Source organism: Malus sylvestris, chromosome 4, assembly GCF_916048215.2.
Source record: "Malus sylvestris chromosome 4, drMalSylv7.2, whole genome shotgun sequence".
Lineage (NCBI taxonomy): Eukaryota > Viridiplantae > Streptophyta > Magnoliopsida > Rosales > Rosaceae > Malus > Malus sylvestris.
In genome coordinates, this window is record NC_062263.1 from 19,801,114 (window position 1) to 19,824,988 (window position 23,875).

At 35.5% G+C, this 23,875-nt stretch overlaps 1 protein-coding gene and 1 long non-coding RNA gene across 3 annotated transcripts; both read right to left on the reverse strand.

Moving 5' to 3' along the window:
• On the reverse strand, window positions 1-5,153 carry LOC126620218 (short-chain dehydrogenase TIC 32 B, chloroplastic-like). Its single transcript, XM_050288731.1, has 8 exons — window positions 4,554-5,153; window positions 3,332-3,563; window positions 3,155-3,234; window positions 2,630-2,783; window positions 2,458-2,536; window positions 752-836; window positions 543-589; window positions 1-445 (listed from the first exon to the last, which is right to left on the reverse strand). Exons 1-8 carry the CDS (start codon window positions 4,669-4,671, stop codon window positions 272-274), a joined length of 969 nt encoding a protein of 322 aa, XP_050144688.1. The 5' UTR covers window positions 4,672-5,153; the 3' UTR covers window positions 1-271.
• A 3,930-nt stretch (window positions 5,154-9,083) lies between these two features.
• Window positions 9,084-14,494, reverse strand: LOC126620220 (uncharacterized). Of its 2 annotated transcripts, XR_007622273.1 has the most exons (3): window positions 14,251-14,494; window positions 14,061-14,158; window positions 9,084-9,443 (listed from the first exon to the last, which is right to left on the reverse strand). It is a non-coding gene; the product is annotated as an uncharacterized LOC126620220 (long non-coding RNA). The 2 variants fall into 2 exon arrangements; XR_007622272.1 differs by having other exon boundaries at window positions 14,061-14,494.
• Between the last annotated feature and the right edge of the window lie 9,381 nt (window positions 14,495-23,875).

Consider the following 23,875-nt stretch of genomic DNA (forward strand, 5'->3'; position numbering starts at 1 on the left):
TTCACTCCAAAGCAAAATTTCAATTTAAACTAACATTAAAGCTAAATAATTATGACAATCACTATGACCCTAATAGCACCTATATTATCCAACAAACGGCTTATTCCTTATGGGAAATAACATTCAAACGACTAATATGACAAAACGACAGTATTTCAAATTAATCACTCAATAATATGTAGACTTTAACATTTCGATGGTATGTAAGTTTCTCTCGAGGCTTTGCATATAATAATGTTGTCGTAGATTTAACACAGGATGCTTCCAAGATTCAGATTTTGGAAGCTCCATCAATCAACTTGTTGCTGAAGTCACAAAGCTTTTTAGCCAAGTTTTCATCACCAGCATCTTTGCTGGGTTTCGTCTCATTGCAGTCGACATAGTATTTTCCGCTTATACCTTTCAACTTTGGGTGCAGTGCCACGTACAATGTTGTGGCTGCTCCCTGAAAAAAAAAAACAATAACATAACAAGCCAGTTAATAACAGTTTAACCCCTCTGTTAAAACGAGGAATTGAAATATAATTAGTGAGACTAATCACCTGAGGTACGTTCTTCCACATGCAAAAGGTGAATATCTTAAAAGCCTCTGGAAAAGAAGGACCATTCAATTATGTTAATACAATACCACGTGTTATAACTTAAATGAATTGATACAAACACCGCAGACCATATCATGCAGTGTATTGAACAAGTAAGATAATTGCTCTTTTATTAATTCCGGATGTGGGGAGAGTGTAACATAACATACTCATCAAAAGAGGACTATGCCTCATGAGACGTGTCGTGATCAATCCTGGGTGGACAGAGTTGACTGTAATGCTCACCCCTTCTTCCTGCACACAGACGGGCAAAACAGTATACCATTTAGGACCAGAACTTGACTTGAGTTTACAAGAAAAAAAAAAAAAAGGTTGATTGACATCAGAAATTACTAGCCACATCTTTACAGAAAATGTTGATTCCCATAAAATGAAGAATTATAATTGGATCATTCATTTTTACATAGATCGAGCTTCTCTGCCCTCACACTTTTCATACACTCTCATTCCTTCCTATTTGTGCGGTCACGGTTAAGTTACGTTAACATTTATATTACTATTTCTTTTTGTCTTATTATCTCTATAAAAAAAAATCAATATAAAATGTTGACCTGACTTAACCGTGATCTCACAAAATAAGAGAGAATGAAAATGTATGGGAAGTGGAAGGGCAGAGAAGCCGGATCCTTTACATGGCTATGTGAAACATTTCACCATACAAATATCATGATTTGAATTGATTGTTTTCTTTATCATCTATAAAAAAATTTAATTGATTTGAATACAGTTTAATCATCCATATATGTCGAACAAATCGACTAACAAATAATATTCTCGTGATCAACCATCAACTTGTTTGATTCATATAGATAATTAAACGGCATCCAAATATAATAAAATTTTATATAAATAATAATAAAGAGAATGAATAAATCAAAATTTCAAATTATGACGTTTAAACAGTGAGAGACAAGCAACGTCCTAGTGTAAATACCAAATTGCTACTCGACCCAATGATCGTTGTCCGTACGAAAACATTGATGACTCTTAGTTTTGTGCATAGGGACAGCCATCTTTGGCAAAGCTCAATATACTTTTTGGTTTCGTAGCTATCTCAAACTAGAAGGGTTAAATATAATCTCCTTAATAATTTATTAGTTTTAAGTTTACTTTTTAAATTTATTAGTTAATTTGACTTTTGAATGTTTTCAAATCTACTTGTTGAATGAATCAATTATTGCAACTATATTTAGCCATGCAAATGCTCATTTGACTAAATAATGGTCTTGTGGACTCGATAGAATTATAGCCCAGCTTTCGGTTAAAGATAAATTTTTAGACAAATTAGATAATATTTTAACTTTTGAACCTTTAGTCATCTCCATTGGAGTGGCCTAGTTTTGTATCTCCGAGCCCCGCTACATCTGCCTCCAGAGTCTTGTAGGGATCATATATGTTTATTGTGAGTGTGAGTCCTATGGGGCACAAGTTACCAACTTTTGAGGCAAGACATTAATGAAGTGTCAAAACATCCCTTCTTTTGGACTACAATGAGTAGATTGAGCATTATATAGATTGTTGTTCTTATATAAGATGCTTTATCGTAATAAAAAAAAAAAAAAAAAAAACCGATACCAAACGTGATGTGCGATTTTAGTAAAGAATGAAAATCTAAATGAGTAGATTGAGCATTATATAGATTGTCGTTCTTACATAAGATGCTTTATCGTAATAAAAAAAAAAAAAAAAAAAACCGATACCAAACGTGATGTGCGATTTTAGTAAAGAATGAAAATCTAAATGCCTCGTGATTTAATTGGTATATGATGCACATGTGTAACAATGGTCGGGGAATTTTATGGAAATTAGGATGTAAAAGAGGGTAATGCACAGCATATAGGTAAAAGGTGATCACCTGCAATCGACGAGAGAGCTCATTGGCGTGCAGTATGTTTGCTAATTTGGACTGCCCGTATGCATTTAACGTGGAGTAACTGAAAGGACACATAAAGAACAGTGAGCTAGAGCTAGCTGCTTATAAACTATCAAACCATGGAAAGAGATGGATTACTCAAATCATTACTTACCTATCTGGATCATTGATCCTGTCCAATCGAATCCCGCCTTCGTAAGTGCTTGTATGAGCAATCGATGACAAATTCACAATTCTGGCTTCCACGCCAGTAGTTTGAACTGTAGTCTTCATTTTTTCAAGCAGAAGGTTTGTTAACAGAAAATGACCTGTAAAATAGGTAAATATAATTAACTAGATTGCAATCAGTGGAATAAAACACTTCCAACCCCAGTACTTTAGTAAAACACTAGGCACCAAATAAATTTGACGGCTAACTACCAAGTAGAATATGATAAGTGCCTAGCAGAGCGGTTTGTTCTCCCGATAAATTTTTTAGTATGCCGAGAACACGGTCTGATACATTAAGTGTTATAACACAATAAGTTGGAATTTCTTTTTCAAGTTTCTAACCAATTGTATTATTACACTTGATGTAGCAGCATATCGAAAAATCTATATGTTCTCCCATTCAAGATGGGCCCCACAGTGAAATTTGATAGATCATGACAACAAAAAAGAGATAATAGTAGAAAATTACCAAGATGATTGGTTGCAAATTGCATCTCTATTCCATCTTCTGAAAGCTGGAAGGGGCAGAACATAACACCAGCATTGTTTCTGCAACATATATAAAACCAATACATATAAATATGTAAAACTGAACAACTGAAAAATGGTGATCAAATTTTTAGGAAAAATGGAAAGAATTTATCACATTAAGAGGTTGAGAGGGAGATCGAGAGCGTTGAAACTATCGACGAATGCTCTAACAGACTTGATAGAGGAGAGGTCAAGTTTCAGAATATCGATTCGAGCAGTTTGATTGTCTTTAAGAATAAGCTGTTTAGCTTCGTTTGCGGCCTCAAGGTTTCTGGCGGCGATGATGACATGAGCTCCGCGGAGTGCCAACACCCTTGCAGTCTCCAACCCAATCCCACTAGCCCCTCCTGCAGTTTACAAAACAGGGCCAGCAAAGTTTAATTCAAACCAGAACATAGTTAATCCAAGAAATAAGATATTGGCCCAGTTTCTAGTTAATTAGCTGCGCAAAATTTACATTCAAAAGCAGTATGGTACAGCTTGATACCGCTTTTGATTTCATGTTTATTTGTGTATGAAGAAAGTTGAGGTTACACACCAAACAAATTAGGAAATCAGGTGACATGTAGCACGTGTCAGCAAATCTAACTCTGATACTATGAAAGTATATTTAAAGGTTCCACCCAAATTGTCACTCAGTACTACGATTTGGTGGTATTCATCTTCATTTGGAAGTGAGAGGTCTTAGGTTCGAATCTCGTGGATGACGAATTTGATACCAAATTAGGCTACCCATTGTGTGGCTTTGCCGAACTCCCCCTCCCCTTAGTGTAAAAATATCGATTTACTAAAAAAAATAAAAAAAAATAAAAAAAAAAGGAGGTTCCACCCAAACTTATTTTGTAAATGGAAATGATAGTCCAAATTCTTATAAGCTCACGCAAAACTTAACTTTCAAAAGTGGAACAATTCAAATCCTCACATCCATATCTATAATTTTGTTCACAATAAAACCCAGCAAAGGGTTCCAATGAATGACAAAGCCATTTGTTTATAGTCATAGTTAGATTTATACACACGATTTTTTTTTAAAGAAGATTACGATATTTCCCTTATTGATAATTAATCAATCCCAACAAAACCAACCATATTTGTCCTCCTGCAGATTGGTAGTCTGAAAGAGCCCCACAATTGAAAGAAAAAAAACCACAAGTAGAAGGAAAATTAACACCTTAAAAGAAATTTTTATGGTGCTCCCGAGTATTTTGTATTATGTTCTTTTAAAACCATTAGATCAAAATCATTGTATTTTAGACAAAAATTTAACGGTTAATACTCCGGACCATTAAAAATCCCCATAAAGGACAAGAAAAAAAAAATATGGAAATAGAACTGACCAGTAACAATGGCGGTGAGGTTGGATGCATCAACTCCTTCAGTAACCTGCTCAGCAGTGGAAGCTGATCCAAACCCACTTGGCCCTCGCCTTCCCGTCACCAATGCAAAGAAACCCATCTCCCAAAAATCTCACAAAATTAACCAACCAACCAATAACAAAACTCCACAGAGTCAGAGAAGCTCAGAGTTCTTTTTTTTTTCCTTCTCCTTTTTGTCAAAAGCACAAGAACATGTGAGGGACAATTTGAGTTATTGAAGGTCTTTCTTGCTTAATTTATAGCAATTTGGAATCACAGAATTGAAAACTTTTAGAGGGTAAAGACAAAGATGCAGAACCAAAGCAAACAAAAATACATTAGATGTCATTATGGCGGGTTGAGTGTTGGTATTTAATGACAAAAATTCTTGGTATTTAACTCTTAAATCTTGATTTTTGTTTTTTAAACAAAATCAAATGGTTAAATATTCAGAGTATTAGATACTCCGGAACACCCAAGAAAGTCCCAAATAATATCAGGTTTATTTATGACAACGCCACTTCAAACTCTATTCAAGGCTCATTTAAGGATTTTTTTTCAGTTCCGAGGAGTATCCGATGTTTTAACTGTAAGATATTTGTTAAAAAGTAAAATAAAGAGTGGAGTAATAAATTGGTATCAAACTCTCATGAGATTCAAATTTAAGATTTTTTAAACTCAATTTTTTTTATTAACTCTCTAAAATTAGTTAACAAAACCGCCAATTGTTTATATGGCACAAACGAGACCCATTGTTGTAAAGATGTGTGTCACACACCTCAACAACAATTGGTCTTATTTGTTCCACATAAACAGTTTTAACATACTTGTTAAATAGTAATGCTAGAAGATCATATGATGCAGTTGTTAATGATTGAATTAAATTAACGGGATTTTAACAATAAGAGTCAAAGTGAGACACAAATTGAGTTTCACCAGAGACGTAAATGTAATTAACTTGATATAATCAAGTCGGTCGAATTTACTGTTGGGAGGCAATTTAGGGTAAGAATTAAAAACATGTCCCGCCCAATTGGGATTTTGTGAGTAAATGAGAAGTGTAACTCTTACGCGTTACCGTCGAGTCCAACGATTATGTCATTCAATACCAATCGGACTTTGGTGGCGTCTAGGTGTAGGACAAGGTCAAAGGACCAATCGTAGCGCAAGGAACGGGTGTTGTGGTCACGTCATGACTCCTGTATGAACCCATGAACATCCTGACTAATTCCTCTATGTGGAAACATTATACTGTCGTAGCGAAATATTAATGCGTAGTATAATTCGTTTACATGATACAACATGAATGACCAAATAATATGTATTTTGTACTATTATAATATACGTGAAAGGTTGTATCAAGTGATGGTACTCAGATTCAATTAGTAGTATTGTTTCGATGATCTGTAAATGAATGAAACCATTTATATTAATATTAGTCACTTAGTACTACGGTCTAATGGTATTCCTCTTCACTGGTATGTGAGATGTCTTAGATTTGGTTCTTACCAAAAGTGAATTTGAACCACATTATTATTAGCTCATTGTGAGGCTAAACCCACCCCCTTCTCTTAGTGTAAATAATATCGCTTTGTTAAAAAAAATATATATTAACATTAAAAAATTTATATTCTCACTATCAATTAATTTCAGATAAGCACCATATACCTATCAAATTACACATTGTTAATTAGTTATTCTTAATTAAAACATTTTCTTAAAGAACTTGATTAACATTATTGGTTAAATGCGTTTGACCTGAAGGAAAAACAAATATGAGTCACATCCCGCCCGCTTTAGATTCCTAGCTTAGGGCTGGTTTGGTATTGCTGTGCTTTGAAAAAAAACTGCTGTGACAATAAGCGGCTGTGAAATAAATCAGCAGAGTGTTTGGTAAACTTTTTTGTAAAAGTGCTTTTGGAAAAAAAAAAAAAAGCAGTCTGATAGTGGGTCTTTTCATTAAAGGAGCACTGTAGCTCCATGTGCTTTGAAAAAAAGCCAGTTTTCCAAAGCTGCAAATAGCAGCTTCAGCTTTTTCCTTTGATTTCAGCTTATTCTCACAGCAGCTTCCAAAATAAGTCATTTTTTTCAGTTTACCAAACACCTAAAACCCTCACAGCTTTTTTTCATGGGTGCTTTTTTTTTAAGCACCTCACTCCCAAACCACCCCTTAGTCTTGGAGTCAAGTGTTCATTTTTATACAGATTACCATTTTAAAAACATTACATACCAAGCTACCAACTAACAAAGTTAACAGTACAATCATCAAACAAAAACCAGAGGACAATGACCATAAAACATTTGAAGTTTCCAATTGCACCGCAATCACACCACAAAACAATATTATATATGCGCAAGTTTCTCATTCAGCTTTTGGAATCGCCATCAATCAATTTGTTGCTGAAATCCCAAAGTTTATTTTTTCTTTTTTTTTTTTGCCACTTCGCAGGAATGATCAACATTTGACATTTGATTGCAAAAATATTCAGTGTTTATTATGTTATTATTACATCATCATTGTGTGGTTGTTATATCATCATTGAATCATTGATATATGATCAATAATTCAATATGATTAATATGTCGTCATTACAAAAATTGATCATTTATGCAATGAAATCTCAAAAACTAATCATCCCTGCTAATTGCTCAAGTTTTGTATTGCTAACTTTTCATCTATAGCATATTAGTTTATTGGATGCAAAGCCAAGTGAGCAAACAGTTGCAAAGAAAGACAATGAATGATCGCACGATGTACGATGAACGGATATAATTCACGGATTCTTGAGATCCTCACAAAGAGGATCTGGATTCGCCGAAAACATGATGAAAGAATGATACTTGTCATTAGTGTATTGAATGTAAACCCATGTTAGCAGACTTCAAATCTTCTGCACTCAAATCTCTTTAGCCTTTTTGTGCTCAATCTATTTAAGTGACACGTGTCATTTTGACTTAATTTATCTTTTTATTCTATTTTTTTTATTTTATATTTTATTGAGGAGATAAGTTGAAGCATTAACGCTATTAAGTGGGGTTTAAATGAATGGCCAGGGGTCGCTCAAGTAGATAGCGCATATGGACGGCATAGAGGATTTTGAATACAGAAGAATTGAACTTGTATCAGCAAGAAGCTTTTAGAATTTTTATTAGTCCATGCAATGAAGTGATGACTTAAACATCTCTAATGGTCTTCCTAAATGAGTTCCTAACGGGAATTTAGGGAGAATTTTAAAAACAAATCAACTTCAGTCATGCTCCCTATGAACTTCCTAAGATTCATATAGGAGCTCCTAAATATAGTGAGGGAGAAATGAACTCTTAGAGCATCTTCAAAGAAGATGTCAAAAAGTCCACATCAGCAATAATGGTAAAAAAAAGACATACAAATGTTTTCCAACCGAAATGCCAATTCCTATGTGGCAGACATGGAAAGGCAGCAGAGAAAGTTGTTGTCAAATTTGACAGTAGTTTCAAATCTATTTTTAGTAATTAATAAATAATTTTTATACTTATCTTTTGTTTTAAAATACTAATTGCAACTATAAAAGTAAATAATAGTTTAAATTTGACATATTGGTTGGAGAACGAAACTTACAAAATAATGAATGTGCTACATAAGACTTCAAATTTAAATTTTATGTTTAAAATTTGTCAAATCCTAAGTGGAATGTCATGTAATCAAATTTGAAGGTCGAAGCAAGTTTCAACCGATATGTCAATCCTATGTGGATTGACATATGAGAAAAGGTGATGTCAAATAATTTTTAATTATTTGTGTAGGTCCATTAATGCACCAATTATAGATCTTAAAAATTTATTTTAATTGATTTATTTTTAAAATGAATTCTACAAATATCATTTATAACAAAAAAACATATCGGTTGGAAAAAGAGAAAATTTGACATTGCCACGTCAGCCATCAAATTAACATTTAACATTTATCTTTTGACATCTCCATTAGAGATAGAGTATCTCCAAAGGAGATGTCAAAATCCTAGGTGGAATTTTACTGTGTATATTTGACCTCAAAAGTCTCTCCAACCGAAATGTTATTTGCTGACTGGATTTGAAGGCTTTGTGATTTAGTGTCAAATTTGACATCAATGTCAATTTTATTTTTAATTCATTTAATGATGAGTCATTTATTCCACTAACATTTCAACAAGTAAAAATTTTATTTCAACATTTTTTAAATAATTGCAAGCATTTAAAACTCTATTTAAGTAATAAAATAACATTTGACAATTCGGTTGGAGATATACATAATTTGACATAAGGCTTCAAATTGTCACATCAGCCATCAATTGTAATTTGACATTTCTTTTGGAGATTGCCTCTCCAAAAGAGATGTCAAATCCTAAATGGAATGTCATGTAATCAAATTTTATATGTCAAATTTGACATATGAGAGCATCTCCACAGGAGATGCCAAATTTTAAACATCAAAATGATACTTGATGGCTTATGCGGCAATATGACATTTTGTACAATATTTTGTTCCACCCGATATGTTAAATAATAATGTCATTTAATAATTTATTTATTTATTTATAATATTTTTGTGGAGTCCAATTGACACACCCCGACCTGGAATGTCCACCTGGATTCCGAATCGAGCTGTGTTGGCTAACAGCCGGAGGGTGACGAAGCCTTGAAGTGTAGTGATGTGGAAAATGTGAATAAATTTAAAACTAAAAGTGCCTAAATACAAGAGTACCCTAGTGAGCGGGAATGAACTAATTTCACATGTGATGTCAGAGTATAAGTAAAGTACAATAAAATAAGATGAGAATTATACCATTGAAGGTAATCTCCGATACCAAGATTTGCCAAGAATCCTCGTCAACAGGAATGCTCAGCCACTAAAACCTAGAAAGGCAAAAAACAAGGGTGAGTGGGCCTAAAAATAAATATTTGTAAAACCTTTTCGAAAACATAATAACCCCTAGCCATAAAACAAGTATAGTTTCCAAAATATACATACTACGTATAGTAAGAAAATACTTACCGTATCTTGCAATATTTCAAGAATTAATACGGCACAATATTTCGTAAGTAGACACATGATGTCCGTAATCACATAATCTCGCATAAGCAAACATATCATGCTCATTAACACATACTGACACACGAGTTCATGCAAAGATATTCTGGCATGAACATGACTGGGTGTAATAATGACATACGTTATAATACTACAATCACGTGAAGACTGGCGCTATGCGTAGCACATACGAGTCCTAATTGCCTATAGCAATCTAGAACAATATTGGCACCTACAATGGATCCAAAGTGAGCGTACGGTGCGATGTGCACATACACGTGAAAGACTGGCCCTGGCCCGGATGAGTACTAACACCGGTGCAGCAAATGATGAACAGATAACATAAATTTAGTCATGCCATAGTGATTCGATAATTCTAGTTAGCATATACTATTCATGGCTGCAAATATAATTAAGGCAACCCATGCATACTTGTGCATCTCGCAGGATTCAAAATAATTTCGTAAATTCCGTCATTTCGCTAATTCTTGTAAACATTAGTCTAATCTAGGCATATGTAGGAAATTATTTTTCAAATGTATAAATGGAAACTAACAAATATGTATATACTATATAAAAGAAAAGGCCTACTCACAGATCATGTCGTCGGGTTGAAGCTGTTCGAACTAAGAAAGCTGGAGTCATCGATAATAATCACACCTAAGTATAATATTAGGACCCATTAATAAAACACCACTAAAACAATTAAATTTGGGAAAATGGAGTGCAGATTTGTAATCATGGCGTCGAAATACGCTAAGGAGGGTCCCTAACAAATTTTACAATAAGTCAACGGTCAACCCTAAAAGGTCAACCAAGCCGCCCCGGCGGTCAACTACGTCAAAACTTTGGAATTACACTACATGGATTTCAAAAATAGATTTGGGCTGTCGAAATTAGTCTAAGAGGTTTCCGAGAAAATTTCTAAAAAGTCAAAGGAAACAATATTTCGAAGAATATTCCAAAGAATATTCCAAATCCATTTGGTAAATGGGCCAACCGGATCTAGGGTTAATGGGTCGGGCTTGGATCAGGTTTTGGGCTTAAGCCCTTTTTTTTTTCCTGACGGTTGTCGCTGCAACCGCCGGAGATTGGAAGAAGGAAGTCGAAACTGGGCGCAGTTTGACCGGGAAAGTTTGAAATGCTTTAACGAGTGCATTTCTCGACAAAAAGAAAAAATTCTAAAGCCAAAATGAAGTTCAAGAGATAAGGAACAAAAATATACCTAAGTGGGGCTGAGTCGTAGTCGATATTGGCTAGAAACGGCCTGTGAAGCTTCGGATGGTTCGTCGGAAAACTGGGGAGTTCTTTCGAACGTGGTTCTATGTTCCAACATCATTAAACTGTCTCAAAATCATCTAAATTGTCATCTTAGGCACGATCTACAAATTTATTGGAAGGTTTCAGGCCTTACCTTCGTCGGATTCGATTTTTGCACAATGATGGTGCTGTGTAGCAAGGAAGTGATGGGTCTTGGCCTGGGTTAGGTTTGTGATGGGGAGATTCTTTGGGTGGTGTTCGCCGGAACGGCGAGTGATGGTGGTGGTGGTTTGCCATCCGAGAAAGAGAGATAACTGAGGGAGATAGAGAGAGAGTGAAGAGCGAGAGATAGAGTGGGGAGAGCTACGGGAAGAGGAGAAAAAAAGAGCCTGGGAGCTATGGAAAAAAGATGACGTTTGGCAAGAAGTGAGATGAGGATTTGTGTAGGTGTGGGCCCATGATCAGAAATATAATTAAAATAATAAAATATCATTTTCAAAAAAATATTTAACTAATAATATAGTAATATAAAAGTTTGAATAAATAAATAAATAAATGAAATATAAAAAAGAAATTTTTATGAAAGTATTTTTCGGATTCGTAGTTCCATAAAATTTTCGTCGTAACTCTGAACTCGATTCAGCTTGCGCCTATGCGTTCGTTCCGTTGAGTACTTCGAGAATATGATAGAATAGTAGCTCGTACGTGTCACGAAATAACGGTCTACGAAAGTCAATTATCTCACCTCTAGGGGCATTTTCATCAATTCACTCATTTAAAATTAATAAAATTGTAAAATTAGGGAAGGGTTGTCACAATCTACCCACCTTAAAAAATTTCGTTCCCGAAATTTGAAATAAGTTGCTATGCATAAAATACTCAAGATAGAAAGAAAATATATAAAGAATAAATCAAGCTAGAGCGGTTGCATAAAAGAGAATAACATTCTGTTGTGATTGGATTGCAATGATTCCTCTTTCATGCCTCCAAACTCATACTTTCCTTCTCCTTCAGTATAATATTAAAATATAATACCTTTATAAAAACATAAGGTCAAAATATATATAATAACATAACGTCAACATACATATATACAATAACGTAGTATTAAAATAGTTGTATTGAAACTAAACTAAACATAGAAAAGTTTTCCACCTACGCACTCATTGCATCATGTGATCTGAAGATAAGTGTGTAGTATCTCTGAGTCTAGCCCAAACAATAATTAAATAAACGAATAAAATACCAACATAGACGGACCTATTTATCCACTTGCATAACGAACCCAACGAATAAGTTATTGATACTATTATCTACCTATGGAAGTGATTGAAAAGGTGGCTAGTCGAAACGGTTTTGTTTACCTAGATAGGTGATAAGGTAAAAACAACTATGAGTTTATTGTCCTAATACAAAGCTTGCTCCTAAATTTCCATGATTTAGTTTCTTCGGCTCAGGTAGTCATTGTTCGTGCTCGACGAGGTGGCAAGATTCGAAAATTGGGCTTAAGAATCGAGAATGCTTACATCACACATGTGATGAACGCAATACTGCCCAAACTTATGCTCTGATACCAAATTGACACACCTCAACCCGGAATGTCCATCTGGACTCCAAATCGAGCTATGCTAACCGACACCCAGAGGGTAACGAAGTCATAAAGTGTAGTGATGTGGAAAATGTGAATAAATTTAAACATAAAAATGCCAAATACAAGAGTACGCTAGTGAGCAGGAATGAACTCATTTCACACGTGATGTCAGAGTATAAGTAAAGTACAGTAAAATAAGATGAGAATTATACCATCGAAGGTAATCTCCGATACCAAGATTTGCCAAGAATCCTCGTTGACACGAATGCTCAGCTACTAAAACTTGGTGGGGTGAAAAATAAGGGTGAGTGGGCCTAAATATAAAACTTCGTAAAACCTTTTCAAAAACATAATAACCTATTGCCATAAAGCAATTATAGTTTCCAAAATATACATACTACATATAGTAAGAAAATACTTACCGTAACCTACAATATTTCAAGAATTTAATACGGCATAATATTTCGTAAGTAGACACATGACGTCCGTAATCACATAATCTCGCATAAGAAAACATATCATATCAAGTGCTCATCGACACATGCTGACACACAAGTTCATGCAGAGATATTCTGGCATGAACAAGACTGGGTGTAACAATGATATATGTTTTATTACTACAATCACGTGAAGACTGGTGCTATGCACAACACATACGAGTCCTAATTGCGTATAGTAATCTAGGACAAGACTGGCACCTACAATGGATCCAAAGTGAGCGTACGGTGCGATGTGCATATACACGTGAAAGATTGGCCTTGGCTCGAGTGAGTACTAACACCGGTGCAGCAAACGATGAGCAGATAACATAAATATGGTCACACCACAGTGATTCGATAATTCTAGTCAACATATATTATTCATGGCTGCAAATATAATTAAGGCATCCCACATAAAATGTGCATCCCGCAAGATTTTGAATAATTTCGTAAATTCCGTCATTTCGCTAATTCTTGTAAACATTAGTCTAATCTAGGCATATGCAGGAAATTCTTTTTCAAATGTATAAATGGAAACTAACAAATATGTATATAGTATATCAAAGAAAGGACCCACTCACATATCATGTTGTCAGGTCGAAGCTATTCGAACTAAGAAAGCTAGAGTCACCGATAATAATCGCATCTAAGCATCATATTAGGACCCATTAATAAAACAGCACTAAAATAATTAAATTTGGGAAAACGGAGTGCGGATTTGGAATCAGAGCATCGAAATATGTTAAGGGGGGTCCTCGGCAAATTTTGGAATTACACTAAATGGATGTCAAAAATAGACTCGGGACATCGAAATTAATCTAGGAAGGTTTCTGAGAAAATTTCCAAAAACTCAATAGAAAGAATATTTCAAAGAATATTTCAAAGAATATTCCAATCCATTTGGTAAATGGACCAACTGGATCTAAGGTTAATGGGTCATGGTTAAGAGAATATTCTAATTTTTTTTTTGGTCGGTTGTTGCTGCAACCTCTAAAGACTGGAAGAAGGTGGCCGGAACTGGGAAATCCAAATGCTTTAACTAGTTCATTTCTCAATAAAAATCAGAAATTCAAAAGCCAAAATGAAGCTCAAGAGATAAAGAACAATAATACCTAAGTGGGGCTGAGTCGTGGTTGGTACTGGCCAGAAACGACCTGCAAAGCTTCGGATGGTTCGTCGGAAAACTGGGGAGTTCTTCCTCAATGTGGTTCTTTGTTCAAACATCACGAAACCATCTCAAAAACATCTAAATCGTCGTCCTAGGCACTATCTACAAATTTATAAGAAGGTTTCAGGCCTTACCTTCACCAAAGACGGCGAGAACTCGCCGGATTCAATTTTTGCACAATGATGGTATTGTACAGCAAGGAAGTGATGGGTCTCAGCCTGGGGTAGGTTCGTGATGGGAGATTATGTGGGTGGTGTTCGTCGAAACGGCAAGTGGTGGTGGTGGTGTGGTCTGTCATCCGAGAAAGAGAGAGATAGATGAGGGAGACAGAGAGAGTGAAGAGTGAGAGAGAAACTAGGGAGAGCTACGGGAAGAGAAGAGAAAAGATAGCCCGAGAGCTCTGGAAAAAGGAGGACGCGTGGCAAGAAGTGAGAGGAGGCTTTGTGTAGGTGTGGGCCTCACGGTCAGAAATATAATTAAAATAATAAAATATCCTTTTCAAAAAAAATATTTAACTAATAATATAGTAATATAAAAGTTTGAATAAATAATTAAATATATAAAATATAAAATAGAAATTTTTACGAAAGTATTTTTCGGATTCATAATTCCGTAAAATCTTTGTCGTAACTCCGAACTCGATTCCGCTTGTGCCTATGTGTTCGTATCGTTGAGTATTTCGAGAATACGGTAGAATAGTAGCTCGTACACGTCACAAAATAATGGTCTACGAAAGTCAATAATCTTGCCTCTAGGGGCATTTTCTTCAATTCACTCATTTAAAATTAATAAAATCGTAAAATGAGAGACGGATTGTCACAACAATGATTAAGGCAACCAATCAAATATTTGAAAAGCATAACAAGATTTATTATATATTATATTAATCTATCAAAAAATCATTTAATAAATTTGACATCTGCTGTCAAATTTGATAGCAAAAGGATTTGCCTTCAAATGACTCAGCGCCACGTACAAAATTGAAGGTTCGGTTGGAGAGAGTTTGCTGCCATTTATTACTGTTATATGTCTACATAACATTTTTGACATCTCCTTTGAAGATGCTCTGAGAAAATGTGATGTCAAATATTTTTTTAATTATTTTATTGTGTGAGCCTCATTATTGCACCAATTATAGATCTTGAAAATTTATTTTAATTGATTTTATTTTAAAAATGAGTCCTAAAAATTTCATTTTTATATATATATATATATATATAAAAACATATGGGTTGGAGAAATAAAAAATTTGACATTATCACATCATCCATCAAATAAATTGACATTTGACATTTGACATTTGTCTTTGGACATCTTCGTTGTAAATGCTCTTAGTGACTCTCTATTATTAATGTATATTGTTTTACTGTTATTTTAAATAAGTAATTACTTCCTTTTGTCTAACTATTGACTCATAGTGAATATGACTCTATAAATTATGAGAGATTTTTTAGTGTACCCGAAACATGGAGTAGAACACTGAATGACATGTGGTATCCGCCCTGTGTGAAAAAAAAAAAAAAAACTTTCCTCCAATTCTATAATGACATGTGGTATCCGCCCTGTGTGCAAAAAAAAAAAATTCAATGTACAATTGAAGGGACACTTGAAGAAAAAAAAAAAAAAACTTTCCTCCAATTCTATAATGACATGTGGTATCCGCCCCGTGTGCCTACTGAAAAGTCTCTTTTGGGAGTATGGTTGGAATATAACTCTTCTAGAGAGCGTCTAAAATAACTTTTGATAATTTTAACTAAAACTTTATTATAAAATAAATAGCATGATTTAAGATACTCTTAGTGTCTAAAAGCTCATTGCCTAAAATTTTCATTTCTCATTCTCTAGAAAATGCATTAGAATTTATTTTTCATGCATTTATTTCTGCATACCAAACATAGCCTTAAATTTGTTATACAAAAAGCCCTATGTTTGGAGCTCCAAATTTGTCAAGCAATCACCTTAGCAAAATGATTATTTTGGGAAAACTTTTTGAGGAGTCAACAAAATTCACACGTCGTCAAAGATACTTATGATATACTATTAATAAACAAATAAAATAAATACATGTATTATAACATGAGTTAACACTTGAAGATCCGGAATGATCACTAGTGCGTTTGGAAAGATTAATGCTATCGGGGATCAAAAGTGATAGTCCCTAGATGTTCTTCCGCCAGGTACTACCACTTTAGCACTAGGATGTCCCTTAAAGACATTTCTGGAATCTAGACGAAGTAAACTTCGTAGGAATTCTAATAGATGTTGTACTAACGAATACTGCCAAGGAATCAAAACCATTTATGGTTTCCATTCTCGAAAGGGTTGGTACAAATGACCGGATGGTAGTGGAATTGATCAATAGATCTTTGGTGGCGCACAGTAACCGATACATTAACCCTGCTTTAGGGTCATCAGCTTGTCTTAACTAGGGAATTTTCCTTGATAGGGAGGTTCTTTGTTTAAGTCTAGGGACGGTCGCCAAAACGATGTTCTGAATGTCGATAAGTGGACAAAAATGCCCAAAACTTAGGAAAAGCTAACACATCTTTCGTATTCGACGAGGCGGCAAGATTCGAACATTAGGCTTAAGAACCTAGAATGCTTATATCACACGTGTGATGAACGTAATATTGCCCAACTTATGCTCTAATACCAAACTGACACACCTCGACCCGGAATGTTCCCTAGGACTCCTAATTGAGCTTTGTTGGCCTACACCTGGAAGGTGACGAAGCCATAAAGTGTAGTGATGTGGAAAATGTGAATAAATTTAAACCTAAAAGTGCTTAAATAAATGAGTGCGCTGTGAGCGGGAATGAACCCAATTCATACATGATGACAGAGCATAAGTAGAGTACAGTAAAGTAGGATGATAATTATACAATTGAAGGTAATCTCCAATACTAATATCTGCCAAGAATCCTCGTCAATATGAAAGCTTAGCTACTAAAACCTGGAGGGACGAAAAATAAGGGTGAGTGGGCCTGAAAATAAAGTTTTATAAAAACCTTTGAAAACATTATAACCCATCACCGTAAAACATGTATAGTTTCCAAAATATACATACTACGTATAGTATGAAAAATACTTACCGTAACCTGCCAAACGTAAATAAGGTATGACATCCCAAAATCACAAAATCTCAATAGTAATATAAGTAAAATCAAGTGCTCAACAATCTATACTAGCACCCAAGTCGGAGTCGCCTAATGCGACCTGTACGACTGCACCTTTACTCATCAATCTATGCTAGCACACGAGTCGGAATTGCCTATTGCAATATGTACTACAGGACTAGCACCTACTTGGATCCAAGGCGAGCTTGCGGTGCTAATGTGAACAACATGTGAAAGACTAGCCTGGCCCTGGATTGAGCACTAACACCTAGGTGTAGCAATGATGAGTAGACTATATGAATATAAGCATGCCATAATGATGCAAAAATTCGAAACAACATAATAAACTTGAATTTACCTACGCATCCCGTAAGATTACTTTCACCATAATACAACATTTCTAATAATGATATTTAATCATAGCATGATATGCATCAATCAATTCAAAAGCATTTGTGGAAACTATCAATCACACACACACACACACACACACACACACACACACACACACACACTATAAAAAGGAAAAGACCTACTCACCTGAAGTCCGCGCTACAACTCCCTAGTACGAATATCGAGGCATCACGAACAACTGACCCCATAATTCTTATCGATAGAACACGTAACTTACATAAAACACATCCCCAAGGACGTTCTAAAATAATTTGAAACCCATTGACCAAAAGTCAACCCTTGGTCAAAGGTTGACGGTAGGGTCCACAACCCTACGTAATTTGATCTGAAAGATCTGCACTCGGATTTCAGATCCATAAATTCCAAAGATCGCATTATGCTTCGAGAACATCATACTCAAATTTCATTACAATCCAACGGTTGGATCTCCGCCAATTGCAAATTCAAGTGAAAATCAACGTTTTATTTTACGAGCTTACAAATCCAATTCGGAAAAATCCATACGCCAGATTCCCGATCCATAAGTTTCTAATATCCTCAAATATTATATACTATAACGTATGAAAGTTTGGTGATGATCCAACGGTCGGATCCTCAATTCATATAAGGATAAAATAGTAGTTTCTATCAAAACTATGTTCGAACGATGAGATTTCATCAATCAGACTTCACCTATGGAATTGGGATATCAAACTTAGGAAGGTCAAGGGGGTGCCTCGGCCAACGCGCCGCCCCGAGTCACCAGAAAATTCAACTATTTCCAAAAGTTCTCAAATTTTACAGGAATAAAGATCTGAATGAATAGAGCAAGTTTTATACATGTGACCAAGTCCAATTTGGCTGGGATAAGCTCCAATTTAGCTCGCACCCGCCGAAAACCCTAGAATGGGTGAGCTTCGATTCTTCCTCCTCAATGTTACGCCGCCCCTATAACTAATTAGGCTTTGTTCGAGGGCTAAAGGGAAGTTTGATGGTGGGGATCGACAGTAATGCCTTCAAGAATGGCGGATCGACGGTAATGCCTTCAAGAATGGCGGATCGACGCCATGGAAGCCCCGGTGCCACCGATGCTATTATACTAGAAATAGGAGCTAATCCTCGTCTATAATGGATGGAATGGAAGAGGAGAGGTCGGGAACAAGTTTCCTAGTGAAAGCTCAATGAATTTGGCCTGAAAATCACCGGAAGAGTGCCAAAATTTTACTGCAGTCATCGGGTCTACAGTTGGGTCGTGGATCCGTAAAGGGTCAAAGAGAAAGGGGTTTCTAATCCCCTGTTCACTCTTTCCCTCCTTGGTCCTTCTTTCTTCCTCCCGATCGATCCTTGTCTTTCCTTTCTCTTCCCGATTCGCTGAGCCCTCCTTCTGCTTCTCTTTTCTTCCTTCTTTTTCCCGATTGGGCAGCAGACCCCTTCTTTTCTCCATTTTTTTTCGTTCTCTCACCCGTCCCTCTCCCTTTACTAATATTCAATAATAACATAATAACAAAATAATTTTAAAATAATAATATAATAATTATGAGAAATATATAAAATAATAAATAGTAATCTTTATAAAAGTACTTTTTGGATTTGTAGTTCCGTAAAACCTCCGTCATAGTTCTGATTTCAATTCTACTTGCGTTTACCTGTTCGCACCACCGAGTACTTCTGGAATACGGTAAAGTAATAGTTCGTATATGTCACGAACTAACGGTCAACGAAAGTCAATAATCTCGCCTCTAGGGCATTTTTGTCAGTTCGTGCTTTTAAAAATTAATGAAATCGTAAAAGTAGGGACGGGTTGTCACAATCTACCCACCTAAAAAAAATGTAGTCCCTGAAATTTAAAATCATTTGCTATACATAATATACTCCAAAAGGTAGGAAAAAGTATATATAAGGAAGAAATCAAGCTAGAGCGGTTATGTAAAAGAGAATGTCATTCCGTCGCAATTAGAGTGCAGTGATTCCTTTTTCATGCCCCCAAACTCATACTTTCTTTCTCCAATACTACAATATAAAATCCTTTAAGAAAACATCAAGTCAAAAATAGATATATAGCAACATATAGTCAAAATACATATATCATATAGCATACCATTTAAACTAGCTGTACTGAAATCAAAATTGAATAGATTATTTTTCACCTACACACTCATTGTGTCTCGTATTCCAAAGGTAAGCGTGTAGTAACCTTGGATCAAGACCAAACAATAAATAAATAACTAAACGTATAAATAAATAAAATACTAACATAGAGGACCTAGATGTTCACTTGCTTAACGGATTCTACAAATAAGTTCTCAATATTACGATCTGCAGGCCGCAATACCAACAACTCACTGTGTCTCAATAAGCAAGTAACAAATTCCCGACGGTGCAATATTACCATCATGTCCCCCATTGGGAAATACACATACAACGTCTGAACAAAGCCTCGATTGTATTCACGCACTAGGACAACATCGTCAACATCATAAAATTTTCTATATCGTAATCTCGATTATTCAAATACCTGTTTACAATACTCTTCTGTCAATCATATAATGTGCATAAAGTCTCCATGCAACGTTTCAAACAGTGCCATACTCAAAATTAGAATGGACAAATTGTAGAATGAACAAATTGCAACACGTTCGCTAAGGTTTGAGTAGTTTGTTTCAGACTAAACATTAGCTTAAGGGTAAAAATGTGATACTAGCATAACCTTAGTACACATGGCCTTCAAGAAGACTGCCAAAGACTTGGAAGTAAAACATGTGTCACAGTGAGATACAGTACTGACACACACACCATATAGCCGAACAATGCAATTCACAATGCCATAGTGAGCAGATTCATATAGAATTCTTCTCAAATTTGGCAATGAACTATGTCGAAATGGCTAAAAGAACACTAAAAAATTTTAGGGTAAAAAAAAGTCCATCAAATTTAAAGTTTAAGATATCTAGGTTGATTGCATGCCATCACACTACCAAAAGCAACTTTCGAAAAATTCAATCATCGACGGTAACGATCCATTTGACGGAGTATTTGTCGAGTGATTGAAGAATTTATGATCACAACTAGATTTCAATATCCGAGCAATTTTTCTGAACATTCTACCTGCCTTCGAAATAATACGAACTGTAGTAGAGTAGACAAGTACCCAAAGTTGACTAGAATGTCTTATAACACAAAAAGGTGGCTATGGCATCATGATCAAAGTAAATGTTGATCAAAACACCATAAAACCTGATAAATTCAAGAATGAGCAATTTACCAAGGGATCTAAAATGTTGTCCATATGGACCAACGAAAGTGAGTTGACTTGTCAAGTCGATCTATAATCATCGAAACATCATCCTAATCTCCACATGTACAAGATACCTCGTACCATGAGCTTATGGTGAGATTTCCCATCTCCATTCATTTACAGGAAATGATTATAACTACTCGAACGATTTCTTAATAATTCGGAAATAACGTCAAATCGATGTTTGTGAACTCCAGCTAGAATGGGATAGGGAAGGCTAAAAATGTTCCAAGTGTAAATATATTTTTCGTCACAGTGAAGCGTAACTACATATGCACTACCGGGGTGATACACGGTGGTGCAATCATAGATGTTGATTTGGTTCCTCTATCGCCATTATCAGAAATCTAAGTCTTTTCAATTGAATATGTACTTGAGAGGTCTAAGGTTGATAAAGATTTTGAACACGTTTCTCTATAGGGAAGTGTCATCCGGTTTTCGTATGAATAAGACGGTTCATTTCGAATGGTTCTAATCGTTGGAAAGTATAAGCGATTCTCCATCATGTTGCCTCAGCACAGTCGAAACATCCAAAGAACATGTCATCAAGGATTTCCAACATGACCAATGTCATCGAAATGTGCAACACAAAGGTAGGTTGAGACAACAATTCAGTTGTCAGAAACTTTATTCATAACTAACATCACAACTAAACTAACTTTCCTTGGTCGTGAGTGAGGAAAAACAATATAGCCAAAAAATCGCTAACCAATTGTCGATAAAATCGACAAGACCAAAGATATCTCAAAATTCACAATACTTTGTGAGAATTTCCACTTTCTTCCGCTACAATATTTTTGGAAAAAGAAAGGAATATCATCTGCCGAGATCATGTTTCCCGAGAAAAATACCAATCTAAACAAAACTAATGTTTGAGAAATTTGGTATGAAGCTGATTGTCTATGTTTAGAGAATTTGGTCTCACTGCTGAGGTAGATGAGAAGGTCGTTGATAAGACCATTTTGAATTTGTCAGGCTATGGAAGAAAACTCGAGTTACAAAGGTTACGGCTAGACCATTAGTTCGAAATATGGGTATTAACAGTTTTAATCGTCGTCTGAGGAAGTTGCTAAATCTAGGTATGACCATAAGGTTCGGCCTTTCGCCTTCGCAAATAGGTTTAAGGTTTCTTAGATAAGGTGTTTGGTTGCTTAAATTCCTAATCGGTAAGCTTTAGTAAATAAGTTCTCTTAATGAAGTAGGACTTGTCCGAAAATATGCAAGGGCAAACTGGTGTAGTACGATAAAGTGGATTGATGGTGTACTTCACTTCACCATTTGATGATATCCCAGGTAAAATTTTGGAATATAAAGCCTAAATGTACGTCCTCGAAACGTACCATACTACTTCCTTTCACTACAACGTGAACTAAAAGGTCATCACAACTTTCTCGATACTCTACTTGCTCTTACAGTGGGAAATTAACTCGTGCTTCAATTCTAATGTTTGCTTGTTGAAGTGATCGAAAAGGTGGCTAGTCGACGAGGTTTTGTTTACCTAGATGATTTATAAGGTATAAACAACCATTCGTTTACTATCCTAATACAAAGCTTAAACATAAGTTTCTTCAACTTAGGTAGTAACTGTTAATTGACATATTAGTCGTGTCGCTAATTAATGCACATATGATATTTTTTTTGATATTGTTCACTACCCTGAAACCATGAACCGGCATTCTGGCATATAAGTATCACTCCCAAATACTAGTACATGTGTTCGGTATCAGAAATCATAATGCCTGAATACTGGTTGACAGTTTTGAGATATCGGACAATATAGTCAATTAATAGCGCCACCATAGACTGATTACAGGCTAGAGCCCAATCAGATAGTTGGTTTTGGACGATTGGTAAGGAACTGGTCCGGTGAAGTGGTTTCGTTGATTCTAGGGAAAATACTTGCTACGCGGGGATTTCTAACAACTATAGGTATAATAACTCATACATATGTGCCCACGCTCATTGAAATGACGAGTACATCACGAAAAGAAATTCTAGAAACTAGCATTGGTTGGAACGTCCAAAGGTCAAAAAAAGAATTTTCTAATAATTTACTTTAGGACAAACTTAAATGGAAGTCGATCTTCCTCCCGAAGATCTAGAATGATCACTAGTGTGTTTGGAAAAATTAGTGCTATCGAGAATAAAAAAATGATTGTCCCTAGATGTTCTTTCGTCGGGTGCTACCACTTTAGCACCAGGATGTCCCTTAAAGACATTTCTAGAATCTTGACAAAGTAAACCTCGTAGGAATTCCAATAGATATTGTACTAACGAATGCTGCCAAGGAATCAAAACCATTTCTGGTTTCCATTCTCGAAAGGGTTGGTACAAATGACCAAATGGTAATGGAATTAATTGATAGATCTCTGGTGGCACACAGTTACCGATACATTAGCCCTGCTTTAGGGTCATCAACTTGTCTTAACTCGGGATTTTTTCTTGACAGGGAGGTTCTTCGTTTAAGTCTAGGGGCGGTCACCAAAACTATGTTCTAGAATGTCAATAAGTCAACAAAATGCCCAAAACTTAGGAAAAGCTAACACATTTTTCATATTCGACGAGGTGGCAAGATTCAAACATTAAGCTCAAGAACCTATAATGCTTACATCGCGTGTGTGATGAATGCAATACTGTACAACTTATGCTCTGATACCAAATGAACACACCTCGACCCAGAATGTCCACTAGGACTCCGAATCGAGTTGTGCTGGCCGACACCTGGAATGTGACAAAGCCATAAAGTGTAGTGATGTGGAAAATGTGAATAAATTTAAACCTAAAAGTGCCTAAATACAAGAGTGAGTTGTGAGCAGGAATGAATCAAATTCACACATGATGACAGAGCATAAGTAGAGTACAGTAAAGTAGGATAGGAATTATACCACTGAAGGTAATCTCCAATACTAATATTTGTTAAGAATCCTCATCGACACGAAAGCTCAGCTACTAAAA